The following is a 23,322-nucleotide window of genomic DNA, read 5'->3' as shown; positions in this document are numbered from 1 at the left end:
AAATTGTTCATCAACATCCGGCACTTCAGTGTTCAAAGCTGGCCTGGTCTACATATTGAGTTCCATGTCAGCCAAGGCTACAGAGTGAGACCTATCTCTTTCAGTTTAAAAAAAAAAAAAAAAAAAAAAAAAAAGCCAGTTAGGAAAAATGGCTCAGTTGGCTAGCAGCTCTGAGTGACAGGAGAGGATGGGAAAGGTAGTAGCATCACTTATGAACTCCTGAGAGCTAAACCTCTGGTCTTATAAGGGCTGTAAGATAGTTCCCATGTTATACAAAGACTGAGGCTTAGCTAGGAGGTCTATCCCGATTTGCTTTCTGTGGCTGTGATAAATCACAGACCAAAAACAACTTGAGAAGGAAAGGGTTGATTTCATTCTATAGCTTAGAGGCAACAGTTTATCCCTGTGGGAAGTTAGAGGAGGAACCTGGAGGCAGAGACCATGGAGGTAGCTTTCTGCTTACTGGCTTGTTCTCCATGGCTTGCACAGTTTTCTTGTACCTGGGGTGGTATGGTGGTTTGAATAAATTTGGCCCCCATAGATTCATGTGTTTGAATGCTTGGCCCATAGGGGGTGGCACTATTAGGAGGTTGGCCTTGTTGGAGTAGGTGTGGCTTGTTGAAGGAAGTGCGTCACTATGGAGGTGGGTTTTGAAGTCTCATATACAAGCTCACACTATACCCAGTGTGAAACCAGACGCCCCTCCTGGCTGCCTTTGGATCAAGATGTAACTCCTCCAGCCCCACATCTGCCTGCATGCTGCCATGCTTCCCACAACGGTAATGGATTAACCCTCCAAAACTGTTAAGTCAGCTCCCTGTTAATATTTGCCTTTGTAAGAGTTGTCTTAGTCATGACGTCTCTTCACAGCAATAAAACTCAGACTAGGACAGGTGGCATCCCTCTAGTGGTCTGAGCCCTCAGTCATCAACCGTTAATTTAAGAGCACACACCACAGACCTGCCTATACATCGATCTGATGGAGGCAATTCCTCATTTGAGGTTCTCTCTTACCAGGTGACTCTAATTATGTCAAGTTGACAGAAACTGAAGGGTACAAGATCCTTTCCCCATATTGGTCGGCGGTGGCATTGCAGGATCAGGATCTGAATTCAGGTCACTTGATGTTATAGCTGGTTCTTGTTCACTCTTGCTCCATGAAGAAATGGCTTCAATCACCAGGACCGCGAATAAGAGTAAAGCAAAAGGCAGGATGTCCCCTGCCAACCTCTAGATGCTGAGGTTGTTGCCTAGGTAATAAAAAGCTGAGCAGGAGCACACAGGTTCTTGCTGAATTGCCTCAGTTTTGAGTGTTACCCAATTTCTCGTGACTCCATCATCAAAGCTTCAGGCTTCATACAGCCTGATCTTCTGTTGAGCAACCCTGTTCTCAGCCGAGAGCAACACCAAGTCAGTTCCATCATGGTCCCAATTTTCACTTCCTTAACCAATCCCAAACCGTCTCCCCACACATGGGCTCAGGTCCCGCCCTACACTGAGGTTCAGGATGGCTCTATTTTCCTTATTGTTAGGGACCACAAACTATGTGCTTGGTCTTCTGGTAGCTTCTAGAACTCTAGATTGAAGCGGAAAGGAAACATTGGCTCATTAATTTCTTGGCTGTTTTTACACCTTGGATTCTTTTGGTCTCTGCCTTTCTTTTAAGTGTGAGAAGCTAGGGAAGCTATGTGGGGGCATCATGAAAAGCTGATGGGATTCAAATCTGGGACAAGGGAGTGGAATGGATGGAGGACACAGTGTGGAAGGGGGCAAGGGACACCTGGGAAGAAATGGGGCCTGCTGGTGCTGATCTCAAGTGTAGAACAAGTGCTTCTCTCCCATCTTTCTTTGACTCCTCCTTGCTCCAGATGACTTTCCCTGAAAATGAAGTGGTTATGGTTGTGTTGGAGATTGGTTCTAATGCCTTGATTCCATTAGGAATCTGTGTGTCCAAACGCTAAAGGTCCTTGTCCCCAGTTGTGTGGTTTTTTTTTTTTTTATTTACTTTATGTATTTTATGTACACTGTCTCTGTCTTCAGACAGATCAGAGGAGGGCATTGGATCCCATTATACATGGCTGTGAGCCACCATGTGGTTGCTGTGAATTGAACTCAGGACCTCAGGAAAAGCAGTCAGTGTTCTTAACTGCTGAGCCATCTCTCCAGCTCCCCAATTGGTTTTTGATCTATCAATAAAGATGCCAATGGCCAATGGCTGGGCACGTAGCGGGACCCTTAGAGTTTCAGGGGCTAGGACATTGAGAGGAACAGAGGAAAATCACGGTGACTTGGGGAAGAAGGATGGGGCACAGGAGCTGCAGGAGAGAAAGCCAACCAGCCATGTGAGAATTCGGGTGGGTGGCCACTGGCCATTTCTCTGATTGGGCCTGGAGTAGCAGGGGAAGCTTTAGGAGTGCCCAGTCATTGAGTTTGCCAAGGCATTTCATAAATAAGCTAATGTGTGTGCGCCTTTCATTCAAGAATCCAAAGAGGTCCTGGGTGGGTGTCTGGAAGCAGGCGACCTGCCGGGAGCATAAAGTGGTGTAGCAAAACCTCACTGCTACATGGCTCTAGCTCAGATGAGGTGATAATCTTTGGCAGTGTCCTAGTGACTGGGACAAGGGGCCATGGCAGCTAAAGACAAAATAAAATCCAAATCATTCCTTTGAACTTTTACTGTTGGATCTTACGGCTCATCTGTCATATGCCATAGAATTCACGTGAACGCCCCTGCATCCTCTGTTCCTTCCCAGGATGAGGACGCTCAGAAACACATGCATGCACACGCACACGGGGCAGGTAAGAGCATCCTGGGCTTGTCTGCTACGTTGTCTTCCGGATATCATCAACACATGTTTATTTCTCCATGACATTCTCAAGATAAATGGCTAGGAAGGGAACACTGCCAGTCGGCTGGCTAGGATCCTTCGCTGTGCTCAGATAGAAATCATGGGTAAGCAAATCTTACTTTTTGTCTTTGACAGCTTCTGTTTGCCTCGATATCTGGCAGCAAAGTGTGATGGCAGCAGGCAGGTGGGAGCAGCAGTGGGTGGTCCCTGCTAGCCTCACAGTATTCTTGTAGACTGTGGGTATCTTGTTATTAGTCCTACAGTGTTACTTACTGCCCCTATGCGGGCCCAGGGAACTGGGATACATCATCCCCTGACTGTAGCTGGTAGCGAGACTTCAAGGCAGGTCTAGCTATCAGGATCCCTCTTGGCCTGGGGTCTGAGATTGTTGGCCCTAAAGATGTGGCAGCTTTCTGGAACTTAGGGTGACTGCAGCCTGCGGCATTTTCTCTGATCATTACTTCGTTATCTCTGCTCTCTTGACCCCTCTTCCCATCTCTCACTGTCTTCCTTCTCTGTTCAGCTGGGGCTGCTTCAGCTGTCAATCCGCCAGTGGTCTTGCTTTCTCAGTTCAACACGCTGACTGCTCAGCTGTGGCATCCACTGCCACTCTGCTGCTGCCTCTTTGTTACCAGCTCACCCTGTGCCTTCACCACCAGAAGTAGACGAGAAAAGATCAATTGAGAGGAGTCTTTTATTAGATTCCATGTTGCTGGATCAGGGGAGGCAGCACAGGACTATCACCCAGACTGACTTAAATGAGCTCTAGCAGCCAGTTGAGGCCACGGAGATTCACATATGGATCAACCCCAGCCTTTTTTTTTTTTTTTAAGCACCAATCACAGTAGTCCTTCTGGTAGGTAGACAGGGGTAATGCCGTCCTCAGGCCCACTTGGAAATGGTTTGCAGGGTCATCTAGGGTAGCAGCTGTGATCACAAAAAGCCTGGTACAGCCCTGGCTGAAGCTGCTCCTTTAAGCTAGAGCAATCAGTTGTGACACTTGTGTCGTTGTCTCATGGTGTCTGTGGAGTGTTTGAGGCAGCTAACAATGGAATAAAGGTAGTTTGATTCACTGTTTGATGGACAGTCCTTTTCCTCTAGGTGACCAGGGAGAGTATAATAGGCAAACATAGAGTCACATTGCCCTAGCCCACACTGTCTTTGTTTATGCAGGAGACCAACCTGAGAAGGAACGTTTGAAACAAGAGTTTAGAGAACGTACCATGGACACTAACAGTGATTTTTTTTTTAAAACAAGCTTCAACAATGCTAAACATCTTCCTGGCGGTGCGGAACAGGCAGGTCCCCTCCATCTGTCTTCGGATCACGTCGTCGAGGAACACCAGTGGTATATGTCACCACGCCACCTTTACTCTCCCTGTCCCTGTCCGTTCCTCTACTTCATTCTCGATAGTCCAGAAAGGAGCAAAGGCAGGCTTCAGGCCAGCAAGGCTGTCCCTCCTCATGTGCTGGCCTTGCACCAGCTGGAAAGTAGCTTTCTTCCAGGTACGCCCTTGTCGACAGACTCTCTACCTTGAACAGCCTCGGGCTTAAACGATTAAGAGGGAGTGGAATGTTTTTCAGAAGTTTAAAAACCTGAGATGGGTGCTGTTGCTGATGGAAGTGTAGGGGGCGCTCACAAGGACAGTGGTTCTCAACCTGTGGGCCACGGCCCATTTGGGGGTGTCAAATGACCCTTTCATAGGGGGTCGACTAAGATCACCGGAAAAATGCAGATATTTACATTATGATTCACAGCAGCAGCAGCAGCAGCAGCAAAATTACAGTTATGAAGTAGCCATGAAAGTAGTTTTGTGGTTGGGGCTCACCACAACACGAGGAAGTCTATTAAAGGGTCACAGCATTGGGGAGGTTGAGAAGCGCTGTCTTAGGAGGTGCAGGCACGGATGCTGTTCTTGGTTTTCAGATGCATCCTTCTCACCACCGACTGCCATTCAGCCCTCCAGCGGGGCCTCTGCTTTCCTTAGGTCGGTTCAGATTTGTAGGAAAGAGGCATGGAACAGGGATAGTAGCAATGTGCTCCCTCGCCAGCACAGATGCCCCAGGGAGCTTCTAGGATCCACCCTACTATTGATAGTATTTTCCTCTCGTGATACAAGGCAGCAGGAATTCTCAACAACCAATCTCAGCAGGACCCTCGAAGCCACCACTTCCTTAATTCATAGAGGTGGCAGGGAAGCGAGGGAGCGAACCTTTCATGAAGGTTGTGCTGTTCACTTGAGCGGTGTCACTGGATTCTCTGACAGCTCAGGGCCCAAGGCTGGATGGACATCATTTATCAAGTATATTGCGCTGCAGCAATTCACAGGCTACCAGGCTGGACTCTGCCGAGGAAATTTAAATGTGCGGCAGCTGCGTGCAGCCAGCGGTGTCCAGCATTTTAAAAAGGTCAATTAAGAAACAGTTGATGGTGGTGCGGCTAATGACAGCCCAGAGGGGTGAGCAGGGCCGTGTAAACAGTAGGACTGAGACCTATATTACTGGAATGGAAGTGTTGGAGTGAAGCGTGGTGGGGAGGAAACCTATTGTCATAAGCCATAAAGCACATCCGAGTTTAGATAGTAAAGCACATCCGAGTTAGATAGTGCAGCTGTTTCCCTCCCTGGGCAGCACGGAGAGCAGCCCGGGAGAGAGGGTTTGGCCCACCAAGGGGACAGCTGCAGTGGCTTCCTCAATCCTTAGATAAAATTGTTACCCTCCTTGTCTCTGCAGTTCTGCTGTTCCACTCAGGGAGCTGAAGGCGGGCACTGGAGGGATACTCAGAATGTGGGTCATGTTCCAGAGATCTGTATTTTAAGCCGGTCCAGCCTTCTTACCCTGTGCATGTAGAAGTGGGTGGACAGGCCTGGGAGCCTCCCCAGCATGTGCTTGTCTCAAAGACATCCGCTCCTGGCTTCAGTGGACACAATGCAGGCTAGGGGTCAGACATCTATGCTGTGTCGGATAAAAGGGAGACTTGAAACCCTTAGACGAAGTCTATTTTGGCCTGTGACAGAACTGGCTCATGGCTGGGGAAAGGAACTGAGTGGCACACTTTTTTTTTTTTTTTTTTAATCTGACAAAAGGGTCTTGACTGAGCATGCTAGGCTGTGAGGACAGGCTCCATTGTCACACCTACTTCTCAGCAGAGCAATGGGAATGCTGATTGATATGCAAAACAGGTTTAGGGGTCCTAGAAGCTGGATGCTCGGGTCCCTGCAAAGGCGGAATGAAGTCGTGAGCTAACTGAGGCGACCTAGTTGGGAAGCTATACAGGTTTTAGGAATTCAAGAAGAAAGAGTATTGCATCAGTAAGGTTTGTCTTTCACACACCAGATATTTATTATTAGAAAATAGCTTCTATCAGCTGTCAGTACCAAACAAGTTGAAAGGAGGGAGTTTCTCCCCATCGGCTTCCTCCTTAATATTTAAATAAACAGCTCACCGCGTGGTGAGTTGCCACGCCTCTTTTCCCTTTAAAAACTGAAAAACTGAAAAACTGAATGAGGTTTAGTACAAAACACTCTTCAAATGTGACTTGTTCTGCAGTAATTATGCTGTCTCCTTGAATAAGGGACATATAAGAGATGAAAAAGACCACTCAGGCCATCAAGTTAGCCACCAAAGAATCCACAGTAGAAACCAGGAAATGAATAAACTAACCCAAATAAAACCCATCCAAACCAAGAAACCAGTTTGTACATTGGCTTTTCAATTTTGATTATCATCTAAATTATATATTTATATATATATATATATATGTATATATATATGTATCTGAGATAGGAATAAAAAAGGAAGAATTGAATCGCATCCTCAGCAGGACAACCTTCCTCATATGTTAAAGAGATGTTCGGAAAATTCCATTCGGTATCTGCTAAATAGACATGTTTGGCAGCTTAGCAAGTATCATATGAGTGCAGCATCCATGATTCTGAAGTCAAACAGCATTGTTTCCTTCTGGCTGAGTTCCTCACTCAGGCGATGTGGTAACATGGCTCCAGATGTTATTAGACCCAAAGACTAAAGGAAGGGCTTTGGGGTGGCTCAGCGCATGGCCCCAGTGCAGAGACTTCCAAACCCAAACAACGAGTCCACCAACTGACCACACAGACATCAAACAATTGTCTCCTTTGAGTTCCTCTTGACTGAGTGGAGTCCCAGTAAGGACTGCTGGTTAGAAGGTACGTTGACAGACTTTGGAATGAGGAGAATCACCCTCTGATTGGTCCGACGCCATTCATTGTACAATCGACAGTGGTACCTAAATGACACCTGGGGGTGGGGGAGAGAAGGATGGAAGACTCAAAGGTGGCAGAAGTTGACAGTCAATTCAAGAAATAAACATGTCATTTAACTGGGACCGTGGCATGGGGCAGGGTCTCCAGCAAGCAGCTGAGTGCTGGGTATTAGGTAACCACCAAGACCCCTGGTAGGGCTGGCATGGCTGCTTCCTTTTCTCCATTACAGACTGGGGAGATCAGAATGTGAGTAGGAAATGAGGTCCTCTCTGAGTTGGGGTTTGTTTCCTAGTGGTGCCCTGGCACCCAAGGCCACAGGTATGAAGAAGCCTGACATGATAGACAGGTGCAGGCCCTGTCCAGCTGTGGACCCCAGACAATGCACCTGCTCAGTTAGAGCAGAGGGGTGCTGGGATTTTATATACTAACCAGGCTCCACCCTGTACAGTGTGAAGGACCCCATTCACACTCAGAAATAAAGGACAGCTTTTTGTCCTGTGCTGTGACAGTGTGCAAGGTTGTGCTCTGGCCTGACCATGGTATTGAGGTCAGTGATGTATTTTCTTATCTCTTGCCATGGACCCAAGTGGCCTGGGAGCAGAGCTCATGCTGTATTTATCTTTACAGATCCAGCATTCCTCACAGCGTTAGACACTTGGAAAGTTGCTGGAATATGCCGAGTGAATGAGTCAGAAGACCCATGCTTTCAGGACCTAACTGTTCCTTAGAGTGATTGCTTTTTATCTAATTGCTCTAAAATGAGACATGCAAACTGTTTGTTTTAGAAAAGGCTGGCAGAAACGGATGCCTGCTCAGAAAATTCACATGTATCAAAAAAACATGGTGTTTTTGAAGGTGTATTTTTTTTTTTTTTTTAAACAGAAAAAACAGGGTCTCACTATGTCTCCCTGGCTGGCCAGGAACTCACTATGTAGACCCGCTGGCCTCAAATTCAGAGATCTGCCTGCCTGTGCTCCAAAGTGCTGACATTAAAGGTGTATGCCACCAAGCTCAGCTGAAGACATACTTCAACCATACTTTCTTGAACCATAGTTCAAGAAGGCAAGGCTCTCACCACTGAGCAAGAAGACTGGAGCTCCATTCTTGGGACCCATATGGTGGAGGGACAGAACAGTCTTCCCTAAGCTTCCTCAGAATTTCCTCTCCTCCCAATAAATGAAAGAAATACAACAAAACAACCCAAAACAAAATTCCAAACTGGGGTAGCTTTCAGTTTGAGTGCATACAGAGTCCTCATTTGTGCCATTAGGAAGGTGCCCACATGCTCAGAGTGGCAAATCTCCTGAGTCTGGCCTGTTTAGCAGTCTTGGGATGGAGCTGTGTTCGAGACCCCAGGAAGGGTCCACAGAAGTAGGCTGATCTGATGGTTTGGGCTTAGTATCTCCAGAAATAAATGAAAGTACAAGCTTTGATCAGAAAGGCTTGTTGACCGCCATGGCAGGACCATGGAATGCAAGGCCACTGTTGGACTTCAGGTGAGGAAGCAGATGCCGAGGCTGAGTGCCCAGGAGATCCGGGTATGAAAATATAAGCTTTCAGCTCTCACAGGTGTACTCTCTCCAAAATGCCCCGCCCATGCTGGAGTGGGTCCATCTTTTTTTAAAAGCTAGAGTCTCTTGTATCTATTCCATTGTGTGACTGTTGGTGTTCTCTGGAACTGAGAGGCAGGTGGGAACACCGTGTGGGAGAAAGGAGTAGAGCACAAGCAAGCGCTGCAGAAGTGTCTGAGGTGTCCAGAGCCCAGCATCTGTGCTGACGGCTGGATCACACATCAGCAGCTCCTCCTCGCTGATGTGCAGGTCCAGCCACTGGAGCTAGCTCTGTGAGAAACTGCTGAGGGGACAGGCAGGCGGCAGACAGGCACATAGGACTGGAGTGTCCTCCTGTACCCAGTAGCTGCCTAAGTGTGTGAGGCTGTCACCTATGGGCTTTAGTTTCCTTGTATGTAAACTGGGAACCCGAGGGGCTCCTAAAGCACTTAGCTCCGTCTTGCATGTACTCAGGGTTCAGGACCTGGAATTTCTTTACAGATTATAAATACAAAAAGGGTGATAATAACTTTGTGACAACTTCCTAAGATACTGGAAAAGTGAAGAAAGTGAGCTGTTTCCTTCAAGTTGGCTCTCAGTGTCACAGTGGACCAGCTCCTGGGAGCTTGTTAGAATATGAAAATTCTGGCCCCAGCCCAGACTTAACGAGATCCCTAGGTGATCCGAAGGCACACCCAGCCTGAGAAGTACTGCTCCAAGGGACACCCCGAGTCAAGGACTCAGCAGGCTTCCTTGTTCTGTGATCAGGAAATTGAAGGGGGGAAAAGCTCACTTGTGTAGACAAACAGATGAACAGATGAGATCATATTAATCTATTTAATTACTGTTGACTACCAAAGTCTGCAGGCAAATTCAATCAAGGAGAACATCTTGAGGACCCTTCTCAGGGAACATAAAGGAAGCTGCGCACAAGGCAGAGGAGACCGTAGGTCTGCAGTGGCCCCAGGCTAATATTTGCTCCTGTTTCCAGATGTTCTAAGACACCCCCTTCCTTTTAATGCAGTATCGGAGTGGGGAAAAAGTAAAGTTTAAATCAGAGAGGTGAAGAGAAGCAAGGAAAGCTAACGGGAGAGATGTTGGGACGAAAAGCAAATCACCTCATTTAGATCTTAATCGCTGGGGTTTTAAGGAGAGGGTAGGAAGAAAATGCATAGAATTATTATTTTAAAATTACTATCGCTTATGGATTGATTTCCAAAGTTTATCTGCTTATTCACCTAAAGGACATTAAACATCCTACCCTGGATGGGGTCTGTTTACAGGGGGCTCTGATCACAAAAAAGTTTAAAGAAGGGGGCTTTACCATCCATATCTACCTTCCAGGAAGGCAGCAGAGGTGTTGCAGACCTGTGGTGACTGCACAGCAGGCTTTGGGAAATCTAGCCAAATCTTCTCTTGGGAAGTTTTGGAGTGATTAAAGCATATAGATGGGACCAGGGTTCTGGGGTGTCACTGTCCCCACAGTGAGACCAGCTCACTTGTCAGACTGTATAGGGATGGATTGACTATGGAAGAGATCCTGTTTAGGTCAGATACGCTGCCGAAAGCCTGATAAAATCTGGGTGCTTTGGCTCATGCCTGTGATCACTGCACTCCACAGGGGCTGAGGGATGAGCATCAATCACCATGAATCACGACCAGCCCAGGTTCCAGAGTACAAAACCCGTCAACAGCAAAAAACCAGCCACACATCTGCTAAAGAACAAAGAACATGTGGGTGTAAGCCAGTTCCACAGTGGCATGGGCTGGCAGGATGTAGAAGCAGAGGATCCCTGTTCACATCCAGAATTTAAATGATCAAATCATGGAACAAGTCTAACCAGAGACTTGGTCCTTCACTCACTGTGTTGGGCCTTGCAGTATCAGTAATGTGGCACATGCAGAGATGTCCCAAGCCACAGCACTGGACTCTTGAGCCTACACAAGGCTTAGTGTATACTCAGTGTCTTCACAGTATGGTGGACCTAGTCTCAGCTGACTCTCTGTTCACAGACTTAAATTCCTGTACCTTCCCCTACGCCAGTGGCTCTCAGTGCTGTGACCCTTTAATACAGTTCCTCATGTTGTGGTGACATCCAGCCATAACATTATTTTCATTGTTACTGTTATGAATCATAGTGTAAATATCTGAAATGCAGGATATGTGACCCTTATGAAAAGGTCATTCAACCCCCAAAGGGGTCAAAGACCCACAGCTTGAGAATGTCTGCCCTAAACCATGAGGAGCAGAGACAGTTGAGGGCTTGGCCTCTCGGGTTCAAGGTGGGTTTCTAGAACACATCAGACTGTCTGGTGCAGGCCTCTGAGTCTGCATTATGACAGGACCCTTGCGGTCATGAGTTATCAAGGGCACTTTGAGGTTTGTAGTGTGAGTGCTTGTCCCTTGTCACAGCACCTGGCTAGAGGCTCTTCCAGGAATGGCCCCTCTGAGGAGCCGGGTCTGGACTGATGCCGTGTTTGTTTAGCGAGACATTTTCACAGCATATTCTCCTTAAGCTTGACAGCTTGTTTACAATGGGCTGCTGCCGGAGGGCACTTTCCAAGTGCTGTCAGCTCCTGAATTACGGCTTTTGCCCGGGCTGCTCAGTACAGCATTTATCTGGGAAGGAATTATTCTATACTCAGTAACCTATTGCTGAGCTGACTCCATACTGTGCATTTTTTCACACCAGTCAAGACAGAGGAGAGTCATTCCCTCCTCTTGCTACTCTGTATTTTTCTGGAGGGCTGCGAGAAGGTGGGCTTTGGAGGAGCAGAGAAGACACAGGAAGATGACCCTGGGCCTGCCCCATGGTAGGTAGTGACATGTCACCAGATCTTATGGTACTTAATCTTCATGATAACCACAACCCAGGATTAGCAATAATTTCCTTCATTTCTCTTTGAGTAAGAAGGCTGAGTAGGAAAGGTTAAGTGTCCTCTCTAAAGGCTGTTAGGAAGCTAAATTTTACTCTAATGCAGTACCACCCTGCAGAAGCATTCCGAGATTCTAGCCAAGCCCCGTATAAGGCTCACTTCCCACCAGAGCCAGCCTTTCATCTGGGATGGAAGATGAGACAAGGCTGCCTGCTTTTTGCTCTAAGCAGTCATCATCCTCTCTGCCCAATGCTCTGCCCCTCCTCCTTTCTTATCTGGCAGGTGTACATTTCACAGACTGTGTTTTCAAGACCTCAGTTGGTTCTGGAGGCCCATCATGTGGGGTCCACCTTCCTTCACATTTCATCATAGATATGGTCTTATGAAAAAATCCCAGACTCCAAATGGCCTAACTATGGTGTAAAACAAATGAACAAACAAAAAAATCAACCAAACGAAAAACTCCCTTGTGCTTAATTATTACTTTTCAAAGCAGTTTACCGTGTGTTCCTCTAGCTCAGTGTCATGACACCAGGAGGAGTAGGTCATGATAGGGCTAAACACGGCTCAGAGGAGTGACTTACTTACAAGGTGTGCAGGTGCCAGAGCAAGATGTAGATTGCTTAATCTGTGTATGTGGTGTGTGCGCACGAGGCCAGAGCAAGGCACAGGGAATCTTAAACGACCATAAGCATTTTGCCTTGAGAAAGGATCTCTCGATGAACCGGAGACTCATCTGCGCAGCTATGCTGAGTGGCCAGAGAGCTTTAGTGCTCTGTCTGTCACAGGCATGCAGAACCACGCCTCACACATATATGGGCACTGCGGATTTGAATTCAGCTCCATGTACTATGTTCTCTTACATACCAAGCTAGCTCTCTAGACCTGCTTCCGGCCTTCTTTCTCCCCATTCTCTTCTCACAGTGAAATCTTGTTTGATTGATACTGAAGCAGGACACACTTTAAAAGTGTGGGCCATTAAAGGGGGGGAGACAAATAGTTTGAGGTGGGGTGTCCTTAGTGGGAGTAATCTTTCCAAATCAACCAGATGTCTCATTGAGTTCTTGGCATCAGAACACACCCAGCTTCTTCTTCTTCTTCTTCTTCTTCTTCTTCTTCTTCTTCTTCTTCTTCTTCTTCTTCTTCTTCTTCTTCTTCTTCTTCTTCTTCTTCTTCTTCTTCTTCTTCCTCCTCCTCCTCTTCCTCCTCCTCCTTCTTCTTCTTTTTTTTTTTTTTTTTTTTACTGAGATAGGGTTTCTCTGTATAGCCCTGGCTGTCCACACCCAGCTTCTTATGGCTCAAGTCATGTTCCCCTTCCAGAGACTGAAATGTGTCCTTGACTGTCTGAACATCACTATGGGAGAGGAGGGCCAGAGCTGGAAGAGCTCACAATGAGTAAGAGGGAAATGAAGAGAGGGTCTGATTGGCAGTGGAAGGAAGAGGGAGGGAGAGGGAGCCGGGAACACTGTGAGGTGCTGATACTGTGCTAGGGCATGTGGGAAGGGTGCACTTTTGACAGGAAATACTACTGAATCACAATGGAATGTGACCAGATGATAACTGTGCCCACCCAGGAGAGTCACACCAGGAAGCAGGAGGCTGGGCTCTGAGGTATTCTTGAAGTGGCCTCCTCTTCAGCCCTTCAGCCCCCCTGGACAGCACAAAGAGGGAACAAATGGTGGACTTGGTGGGTGCTTCCAATGGGTGCCTCAACAATCAACTTACTGCCCGAAGTCAAATGCATGAAAAAGGGGATGCTTACATAGTCTTTCTCATACACAGCAGGAACACTTATTGGGAAATGGCTTTTCTTCAGTGGCAGCAAAAGTCTTCTCAACTAGATAAATTAGTGCTTTTATGGGCAGCAGAGTCAATATCCCAACACATGGAATAATGATTAGGCAGAGTACAGCGCCATGTCCAGCAAAGACTTTAGGCTGTGTCAGGACACAGGAAGGAAGCAGCAAGCAGGCAGGATTCATGATCTGTGCAGAAGGTAGCAGTGAAATTCATGCATAACCTACCACAAAGGAGCCCAGCAAAAGCAAGAAGCAGAAGGAAAGGAAAGCAAGCACCATGCCTTAGACCAGTTCAGTCCACCGGAGAGGACTGGACAGAGTATGTGTCTGACTCATGAGGGCTGGGAACCTGGCTTTCCTTTCTTTGATGTGCTCTTCCTTGCAGTGTTTGTATGCACATTCTCATTCATATTCTCAGCACCCCCAACTCCTCCAAACCACGCATGTGTGCCCTGACAGCATTTGAAGTCAATTGGGCAGGTGAGAGGGGCTGCAGACATGAGGGAGCCTGTGGTGATGGCGCTGCCAGCCTGAGCCACCCACACCCCAGCCGTGGGCCATACTCACTAGTGTCCAGAAGAGGTAAATCGTGAAGAGTGCCACAGTGAGAGCAATCAGTCCGACGGCTTCCAGCCGACTACTAAAGTGCAGGTGGTCCACAGCACCCCGCAGGCACAGCCAGCCCGAGATGGTAGCCAGAGGTGTTATAAACAAGAAGCACACCATGTCTCCAAACAGAGTCCGCTTCTCATGCTGGGGCCCGGGGTTTCTAAGCCACTGCCAGAAAAGAGACAGACAAACAAGTCAGGAGAAGGATGGCAGTTAGGGGTGGGGACACACTATTCTCAAGCTGCCTCTGTTTCAGTATCTCAGTGCTTCTGACCCACCTAGGATGATAAGGAAGCACTCAAGGCTTATTCTCATGCCTCTGTCCCTTGAATAATAATGACAACACCAGTTTGTAAAGTCCTTGCTGAGGATGACCTGCTCTTTGTGAGAAGAGTGGTGACTGTTAGGAATTGCAATGATCCTGTGAGGATAGATGAAAACTTACTCTATGTTCTGTAGTAAGTGGTCCCCAGATTTTCCTATGTGAGGCTTGGTCCCAGGATGATGAGATTAGGTACTGTGGCACTCTGGGAAGTGGTGCCAAAAAGGGGAGGCAGCTACGAAAGTTACCAGAATCATGGCCTTGAAGGACATCGTGGGATGTGGGTTTAACTCCTTTGCTTCCTTAGGATGATACCACTTGCTCTGACACATGCTCTGACCTTGTGTTAACCTCATTAGAGGATCAAACCATTCTGGCTGCCATCCTTGGACTTGCACCTTGAGAAACATGAGCATGAATAAAACTTTTCTCTTTATTAGTTATCTGTTTAGGTATCTCCTTGTAGGGATGGGAAGCTGAGCAATACAGAAGGCAACTGCTGAGATCTGAGACCTGTGCTCACGAGCCTCCCTTTCCTGTATGTTAACTCTGAGAATGTGTGCAGGGTGGGTTAGCTCAGCAGGCCTGGGTGCTGAAATCTGCAAATCCCTAAGAGAAGTCTGGCTTTGGATTAGCTCTTAAGAAAAGACATCTAAATCCTTATAATAGTCGGTCTGATAAGCATTTTGTATGCCCGAGGCCTTAGGGCATGTCAGAAAATTTATGCCAATAATGTGATACATACTTAACACCTATTTTTGTTCTGAGGGTCTATATTCTCAGTGGCTACGGTCAGTTACACAGGTATCCTATACCCACGTGATTGACCCCAGTGATGCTAAGGCTTGGGTGAGTTTCCTTGATAGACAATATTTTGCAGATATTTATACAAATTACTGCTAAAAATTAAAGCATAAATAGCTAGGTATGGTGGCTATGTCCATCGTTCTAGTATCTGTGAGGAAAAGGCAGAAGAATTGAGTTCAAGGCAATCTTTTGCTATATATGAGACTATGTCAAAAAAATTTATTTTAAAGTACATCCATGCCTTCTGGTCTGGGCCTGAGCACCGAGCAGATCCTGGGTGGCAGCTCTGCCCCCAATCTCACAGAACCCAGAGGAAGCAGGCCTTCCAGAAGCTCTAACCCAGGCAGTATCTTAGGTAAGGAGACAGCAACACCCGCCCCAAACAGAGAGTAACTGGGACCCACTAGGACCCAGGAAGTCACTCCTGGCCTGGAGCACTGATTCCTTCCTGTCTGTGCCTGAGCACTGAGTAGATCTTGGGCCCCAGCTCTAACCCCAGTAGTAACACCCACCCCACGCAGTTCTGATACAACCAAAATAATAGAAAAGACAGGCTCCAGTCAGAGACAGGGCAGGTAGCACTAAGGAGATCCAGATGGTGAAAGGCAAGTGCAAGAACATAAGCATCAGCAACCCAGGGTACTTGGCATCATTAGAACCTAGTTCTCCCACACAAGAAAGTCCTGAATTCCTCATATCACTAGGAAAGCAAGATTCAGATTTAAAATCACTTCTAATGATGATGATAGAGGACTTTAAGAAGGACATAAATAACACTCTCAAAGAATTTGAGAAGAACTTAGGTAAACAGGTAGAAGCCCTTAAAGAGGAAGCACAAACATCCCTTAAAGAATTACAAGAGAACACACCCAAACAGGTGAAGGAATTGACCAAAACCATCCAGGACATTAAAATGGAAGTAGAAACAATAAAGAAATCAGAAAGGGAGACTACCCTGGAGATAGAAAACCTAGGAAAGAAATCAGGAGTCATAAACACAAGCATCACCAACAGAATACAAGAGATAGAAGAGAGAATCTCAGGTGCAGAAGATACCATAGAAAATATTGACACAACTGTCAAAGAAAATGCAAAATGCAAAAAGTTCCTAACCCAAAACATCCAGGAAATCCAGGACAGAATGAGAAGACCAAGCCTAAGGATAATAGGTATAGATGAGAGTGAAGATTCCCAACTTAAAGGGCCAATAAATATCTTCAAAAAAATTATAGAAGAAAACTTCCCTAATCGAAAGAACGAGATGCCCATAAACATACATGAAGCCTATAGAACACCAAATAGACTAGACCAGAAAAGAAATACCTCCCATCATATAATAATCAAAACACCAAGTGCACAAAAAAGAAAAAATATTAAATGCAGTAAGGGAAAAAGGCCAAGTAACATATAAAGGCGGACCTTACACCAGAATTACACCAGACTTCTCACCAGATTAAATAAATAAATAAATAAATAAATAAATAAAATAAAGTACATCCATGGGACATCTGGTAGTTGAGACTGTGTCCCAGGTGCCTTGTCTTGTTTTTCCTTTTAATCTGGATCCCTTTGATGTAATGTCACACCTCTAGTGTGACAGCTTTTCTCAGTCCTGTGAGTCCCAGTGAATCACTGAATCCGAGGACAGTCTTGGTGACTCTTGGCACACAATGACACTGGGCCCAACTCCACAAACTCAGGAATGTCCCTGGGTTGGCTTTTCAGACCCCTAATGTCCTCACTCAGGATCACCTCTGATCTGCAGAAAGACCAGGGATGAGCATTTCTTGTTGAAAGTCTGTGAAGGGAGTTTGGGCTGCTGTCGTGCTCCGTAGCTGCCTCAGATGGGGAGGTGCATGCCTCAGCACAGCCTGCAGTCTGCAGTGGGTTACAATGCAATTCTGCATTTGCATATTGGTGTCATCATACACCAGTACTGAAGCCTAGTGGCTTTTATACAGATTAGCATGAAGCACAACTCAACCAAATGAACGATTCTAGCTCCTGTTTCTAGCACCTGCCCCATGTAGTGACAGAAGAGGCCAACAAGCCCTGAGAGGGAGGTACAGTAATGGGGTAGGTGGACTGACATTGTGAACTCTGTCTTCTATCCTGTTCCCCCAACATACAAGTTACTGATTGTCTGTCTGTCAGCACGTTCCCAGTGCTGCCAATTGATGGCACCAACCAGGAGCCCTGCAGGATGCTGAAGGGAGACCCCAACTGGCCAGTGCAGCAATTCCTGTATCACTGCCATGGGCTGATGAGAGCGTGGTAATGACCAAAGAAGGAAGACAGGGTCATGTGAAGACAGAAGCAAAACACAGGTGCCACAGTCTAGCTGGGGCTAGACTGGCAGAAGCCTCAAGAATAAGTCGAAGGGGCAGTGGGATAAGGCACAGAACAGTGTCTGTGGGAGGGGTCCTTCCTCGTGTTTGCCTGGATCCCAGCACATCAGCTTCTTGTGATAACCTCCTTGAAAACTGGGCTGAGATGCTGAAAGAAGTCAATCTCAGCTCAAAAGTGGGCATGAATTAATTTGAGGACACAGATAGGGGGAGTCCTCTTGTTCGTGGCTATGAATCCTGCATTATGAATATTTAACACAGATACCCAAACGATCAAGTGCGAATCCATTAGCCCTGCCATGTGCTGGCATGTCACCTCCCACACTCAAAAGCTTCAGAGAGCTCTCATTAACTAACATTTTCTTGCTTAAATACTGGCACAACCCCTAAGAAGTGGAGGATAGAAATAGGTCATTATTATCCCAGTTTTACAGACTCTGAGAGGTTAAATGATTGCACCATGTGACACAGAGGCCAAAGTGAGGAGACGCCTGCTCAGGCTCTCTCCACTGTTGTCCAGATGTTAGAGTAAAATATTTGAAAATTTAAATAGCGAGACATTACTCAGGTTCCTAAAACAACGGTACTCAAGCACAGCAGTCCCTTTAGAGTTGGGTTTTCTCTGGAAGTGGACAGAAAGTCCATGCACTCACCTCTGCACCCACATTTACAGGAATAGGGTCCTCAGGAAATATGCTACACGTATGCAGAGGTTGGCTGGCTTGCTTCCTTGACCTTTCCTTTACTGGGGAATTCTGAACACTTTTTTTTTTTTTTTTTTTTTTAAATTTAAAGACAGGGCCTATGCATCTCTGGCTGGCCTAGAACTTGCCATGCAAATCAGGTTGGCCTCCAGTTCACAGAGCTCTACCAGCCTCTGCCTCCTAAATGTCAGGAATAAAGGGGTGAGCCACTGCCTGGACATATTTTATTAACACTAACTTATTTTACTTATCTATGTGGCCTCTGACAATGCCCTGTGCAAGGGATGCTCTAGCTATGAAAGGAAGTAATTATGAACCAGTATTTACTTGATAAACATATGTAAGATTTCTATTTATTTATCTTCTATATCTTTGTATGTGTGAGTGTAGGTGTATATATACCATGGTGCACAAGTAGAGGTCAGAGGACAGTTGTGGCTCCCCGGCTTCCACCTTGTTTGAGACAGTTTCTTAGTTTATATTGGCGGGTACACAAGGCCAGCTAGTCCACGAGTTTCTGGCATCTTTCTATCTCTGACTCCCATCTTCCTGGAGTATAACAGGACTCGGGGTGGGATTACAGACAGGTACTACTGTATCTGGCTTTATGAAGTTCTGGGGAACTTCATAAACTCTGGTCCTTACCTGTACACACGGCAAGTGCTTTAGCCATGGAACTATCTCCCCAGTACCATATTTATCTAGCAAAACAAACACACTGGCTTAGGAAGCAGCTCAGTGGCACAGTGAATGCATAACATGCACAAGGCCCTGGGTTCAAGCCTCACTACCCCAACACCCCCTCCCACTATAAAAGTGAGAACCGTGGAAACTCTGACGGCCTGGTCCCTGTGTCTGGCAGGCTAACTGTTCTCTGATTTGTATCCCTGAGAAACGCCTAGCCCACTTTGTGTGTCTTCGACTGTACTCTATTAGCGCCATTTTGGGAAGCCCCACTTACTTTTCTGATTATATTTTAATGAAGTGTTCTTAGTACTGTTATGTGAAGTGAGTGTTTTCTTTGAACCCTGTGTGCCACTTGCCTCTCTGAGCAGGAAGAGTGGCAGTAATCTGTTGTTGAGGAAAACATGGACAAATACCTATAAACCAACATGGAGGTATTCATTCTAGCAGAGTTTGTAATAGAATATTTGATCGGCTTAAATTTCTAACAATATGAAATAAATTACAGAATTTCCTTAAAATAGTAGTATCAAGTGATGATGCAATCTTTTGTTCATAAATAGGGTATATTGCTGAGTAGAAAAACTTCTTCTGCTTAGAATATATACTCTGATCCTATGAATGTAGATATACTTTTGCAGATATAGAAACTTATATTTGCTAACACATGGCGTATCGCATGGACCAAGACTAAAGGAATACTTGACAAAGCAGCAATTATTCTTGACATAAAATTTTAAGACTAGGACTGGCTTTAAGATTTTATGAAATATATTCTGTTTTTCTGAAATGAATATGAACCACAAGGCTATATCTACACATGCTTTGTATAGAACATATATACACACAAACTCATATTTAGAGAGAGAGGAAAGGAAGAGATAGAGTCAGAGACAGAGAGACAGAGAGAGAGAGGGAGAGAGCAAGGGGAGAGCGGGAGAGATTGAAGAGAAGCAGATGGGGTAAATGGGTGTCTGGCTGGTCCACAGCACACAGTGCAAGCTCTTACCTTAGAACCTGGTGTGACATAGAGCCAGCAGTATTCCCACTTCACGGGTACAGACATAGGGGAGCAGGGCATTTTGTAACCTACCTAAGGATAGCTTGGAAGTGAGTGGTAGAGTGAGATTCAAACCAGCCTTCACTTTTTGTTCTTTGTTGTCTATATTAACACTTGTATTAACTTGTACCATTTGTACACCAAATGGTAACTGTGTGTGAGTACAAGTGTATGCTGTTTTTTGTTTTTTTGTTTTTTTTTTTTAAACTTGGGCAAGATGTGATAAGTCATGCTAATTCTGTGGTGTGCAAAGCAGGGGGTTTAGGGCATGTATATCAAGTTGCTGAATGGTTGGCCGCCCAGGATGTTATCATGGTAATTCTACAAAATCTCCTGGGCTGCTGCTTTGATCGATGTTAATTCTTTTTATCTAACCAGAATAAGGTCCAATTTCTGGGCGTTTAATCTTAGCAACATTATCATGCATATTGGCCTAATTCATGACAGGCAAAAAGGTTGATCTCAGTTACAGGGTTTTTGCTTTTCTGGTTCTTGTATGACTTCTGCTTCTCTGTCAGTTACATTTACCCTACACCAAGCAAGGCACCCATTCTGTAGTGGTATCTCATCACCTAAGAATGCAGCAAACATCAGGGAAGGTGTAAGCAGCCTTGATTTTCCTGCTGGGCCCCATCTTCACAAGCAGTGCCCAGGTCAGTGCTTGCTGTCCACAGGGCAGACATGGTTCATATCCTGAACCAATGATAGCGGCTTGCTTCCTGAGCCCATTCTGTATATGTCCAGCATTACCTTATATGTGGCACATACTAATTCATGCAATCATTTTTATAGAGGGTGAGCTGTACAAGAGTGGCCCTGGCTTTTGTCTCAGGTAGTCTAGTTCTAGTGCGTGTGCTCATAACCATTCTACTGAATCCTTTCTCATCCTTAGCAAAATCTGAGGGGAGAGAATAGAGGCAGAGGCTCATACCTTAACGGTTCTCATCACACAAACAATATCTGCTCGTGGTGCTTGCCCTGGTATGAGACACTACCATGCCACTGTGGATAGTGTTTGCAGCTAACAGGCCAGTACTGACTGGTTTAATCTTACTCCTCAGCTAACACTTGGTTGGTTAATCACATTTGAAGGCCAAGACAGTGCTGGAGAATACTAATCTGTATGGCATCTTTCAGCTGGCTGCCCTTCTTCCTGCTTTGTTTTCTCTGGTGCCATAAAAGAGAAGGAGGCACACAGGTGTGATGGCTCATGTCTAATCCTTGCATTTGGGAGGCAGCAGTCAGCAGGGACTACCAGGGGAGATCTTGTCTCAAAAAGCCTAAACAAGCAAACACATGGATAAACCGACCAACTGTATGAAGCCGACTAAATCTTTGTGTTGAAATAGCCAGCAGTGAGCTGAGCTGCCCACTTCTCTATGGAAATCTCGCTTTAATTACTACCTTGTTCCTGAGTCATGATGCTGATCTGTTTTTGGAAATAACTTCATTCAACAAACAAACCCAGGAGAAACTCAACTGTAGTGAGCAGAGTAAGGGGCCTGAGACACTCTAGGAGTTAGCCCAGCATTCGACTACCAGTGACATGGTCTCACTCACTGGCTGGGATGAACCTCCTCCAAGAAGGGTCAGCTGTGGGTTCAACCTAATTACATTGTTACCATGATAAGTCCCTGTCTTAGAGATTCTATTGTTGCAGCGAAGTGGCATGACTAAAAAGCAAGTTGGGGAGAAAAGGGTTTATCTGGCTTATACTTCCACATTGCTGTTCATCACTGAAGGAAGTCAGGACAGGAACTCAAGCAGAGCAGGAAGTTGGAGGCAGGAGCTGATGGGAGGGTCATGGAAGGGTGTCGCTCACTGGCTTGCTCAGCCTGCTTTTTTACAGAATCCAGGACCACCAGCCCAGGAGTAGCACTACCTACAGTGGTCTGGGCCCTAGTCACTAATTGAGAAAATGCCTTACAGGAGGAACTTATGGAGGAATTTTTCAATTAAGGGTCCCTCCTTTCAGATGACTCTAGTCTGTGTGTCAAGTTGACACAAGCCTGGCCAGCACAGTCCTTCGCTGGAGGGTGGGTATGAGGGGATAGCAGACTCTGCCTGAGATGCCAAGATTAAGTCCCCAAGCCAGGAAGGACACTTTGAAGGTGAGTTTGTACTAGAACCAGATCACATTTTGGTGGCTAACAGTTTCCATCCATTATACCCCTGCCACAAATCTCCTTAATTGGAAGCCACCATGAGAATGAAAGAAACTGGGAGGAAGACACACACATGTTTCTGGAGCTGGAATTGAGGCAGAGAAGCAAGGTTTCCGTGTGCACTCACTCCGGTTCTCGTCTCAATGTGCCCTGTTCACTTGGCCCTTCGGGGAATTACTAACCCAACTTTGCTTCTTGGGAGAGTTCTTTAGAAGTGCACACATCCTAGGCTGAACTGTCTCCATTTGTCTGTGGAGCTGGGACATACAGGGGGCAGTGTGACAAAAGGAGGTGTCAGACTCTTTGCATGTTTAAAAACTGGAGATAAAACCTGAAAACCAGGCTTTTTCCCTTGCCTGAAACAAAGCTGACAACATGACCACACACCAGTGTCCCCGAATCCCAGGCTGTCCATGCATGCACTTCCTGGTCAGCTGGAGCTGGGCAGAGTCTGGGAAGTCTGACTGTAGGGAGGCTAAGGAGATGCCCATGCAGCCAGGCTGGAAGTCAGAACTTATCAGACGATTGCTCAAGCCTTGGCCTCCTTCCAAAGCTCTAGCTGTAGACGCCCGACAGCCCACTCCACATCACCACTAAGATGACTAACAAACAACTCAAATGTCACCCGTCTAACAGGACCAGCCCCAGCCTTTATTTCCAAATCTCTATCAGTAAATGACAGTTCTGCTATCGTACTCACCTGAGAGCCCTGTTTCCTTTCCAGGTTCCCCCCCACCCCCCAGCTCTTCAGGAAGTCCTGCCAGCACTATCTCAAATTGACAGCTATGGTCTGTGTATTTCATTCTACCCTCATGGCTACCAGGTCAGTCTGGGGCTCTATTATGTCCTGCCTGGAGACAATACCTCCCTGGTTCCTCTCTGCCACCTTACAGCACAGTCAGAAACAATAGTCATTGTCATCTAGAAATACTGAACACACTCTTTATTCCCATTTCCCGAGAAGTTCTAATAAAATCCATCCTGCTGGGAAATACAGGGTCAGACCTCATTCTATCCCACTGTTCTGATTGTGTCTCCCACTAGCTTCGCCTTCAGAGACCAGACTTTGCCCATGTTTTTAAATGGTTAACTTCCTGTCATTTAACTCTTAGCTCAAAGACCCCTTCTCATTGGAAATGCTCACACAGTGAGGGGAGGGCGCAGTAGGCAAAGCACCTGCTCTGTCAGCACGAGGACCTGATTTGGGATCCCAAGTACCCATGTAAAAGCTGGGCATGGGATGTGTTTCTCTTACCCTAAAACTTGATGGGGAAGGGAAGGACATGAGGCAGAGTCAGGAGGATCCC

The 23,322-nt window shown here is 46.3% G+C and overlaps 1 protein-coding gene across 7 annotated transcripts in view; it reads right to left on the bottom strand.

The window, feature by feature from the left end:
- Marchf3 (membrane associated ring-CH-type finger 3) overlaps positions 1 to 23,322 on the bottom strand; it is a 172,621-nt gene that overhangs the window by 24,539 nt on the left and 124,760 nt on the right. For 6 of the 7 annotated variants that reach the window (XM_076912630.1, XM_076912631.1, XM_076912634.1 and 3 more), the window contains exon 4: positions 13,884 to 14,093. In XM_076912630.1, the coding sequence (XP_076768745.1) occupies positions 13,884 to 14,093 (210 nt within the window). Of the gene's footprint in view, positions 1 to 6,166; positions 7,125 to 13,883; positions 14,094 to 23,322 lie in introns of those variants that run through there. The other variant, XM_034517775.2, reaches the window with a different exon arrangement.

The sequence above is a fragment of the Arvicanthis niloticus genome, chromosome 14 (genome assembly GCF_011762505.2).
Source record: "Arvicanthis niloticus isolate mArvNil1 chromosome 14, mArvNil1.pat.X, whole genome shotgun sequence".
In the NCBI taxonomy this organism is placed as follows: domain Eukaryota; kingdom Metazoa; phylum Chordata; class Mammalia; order Rodentia; family Muridae; genus Arvicanthis; species Arvicanthis niloticus.
Note: the sequence above shows the minus strand (reverse complement) of the source record. Positions and strands in the feature narration are given on the sequence as shown.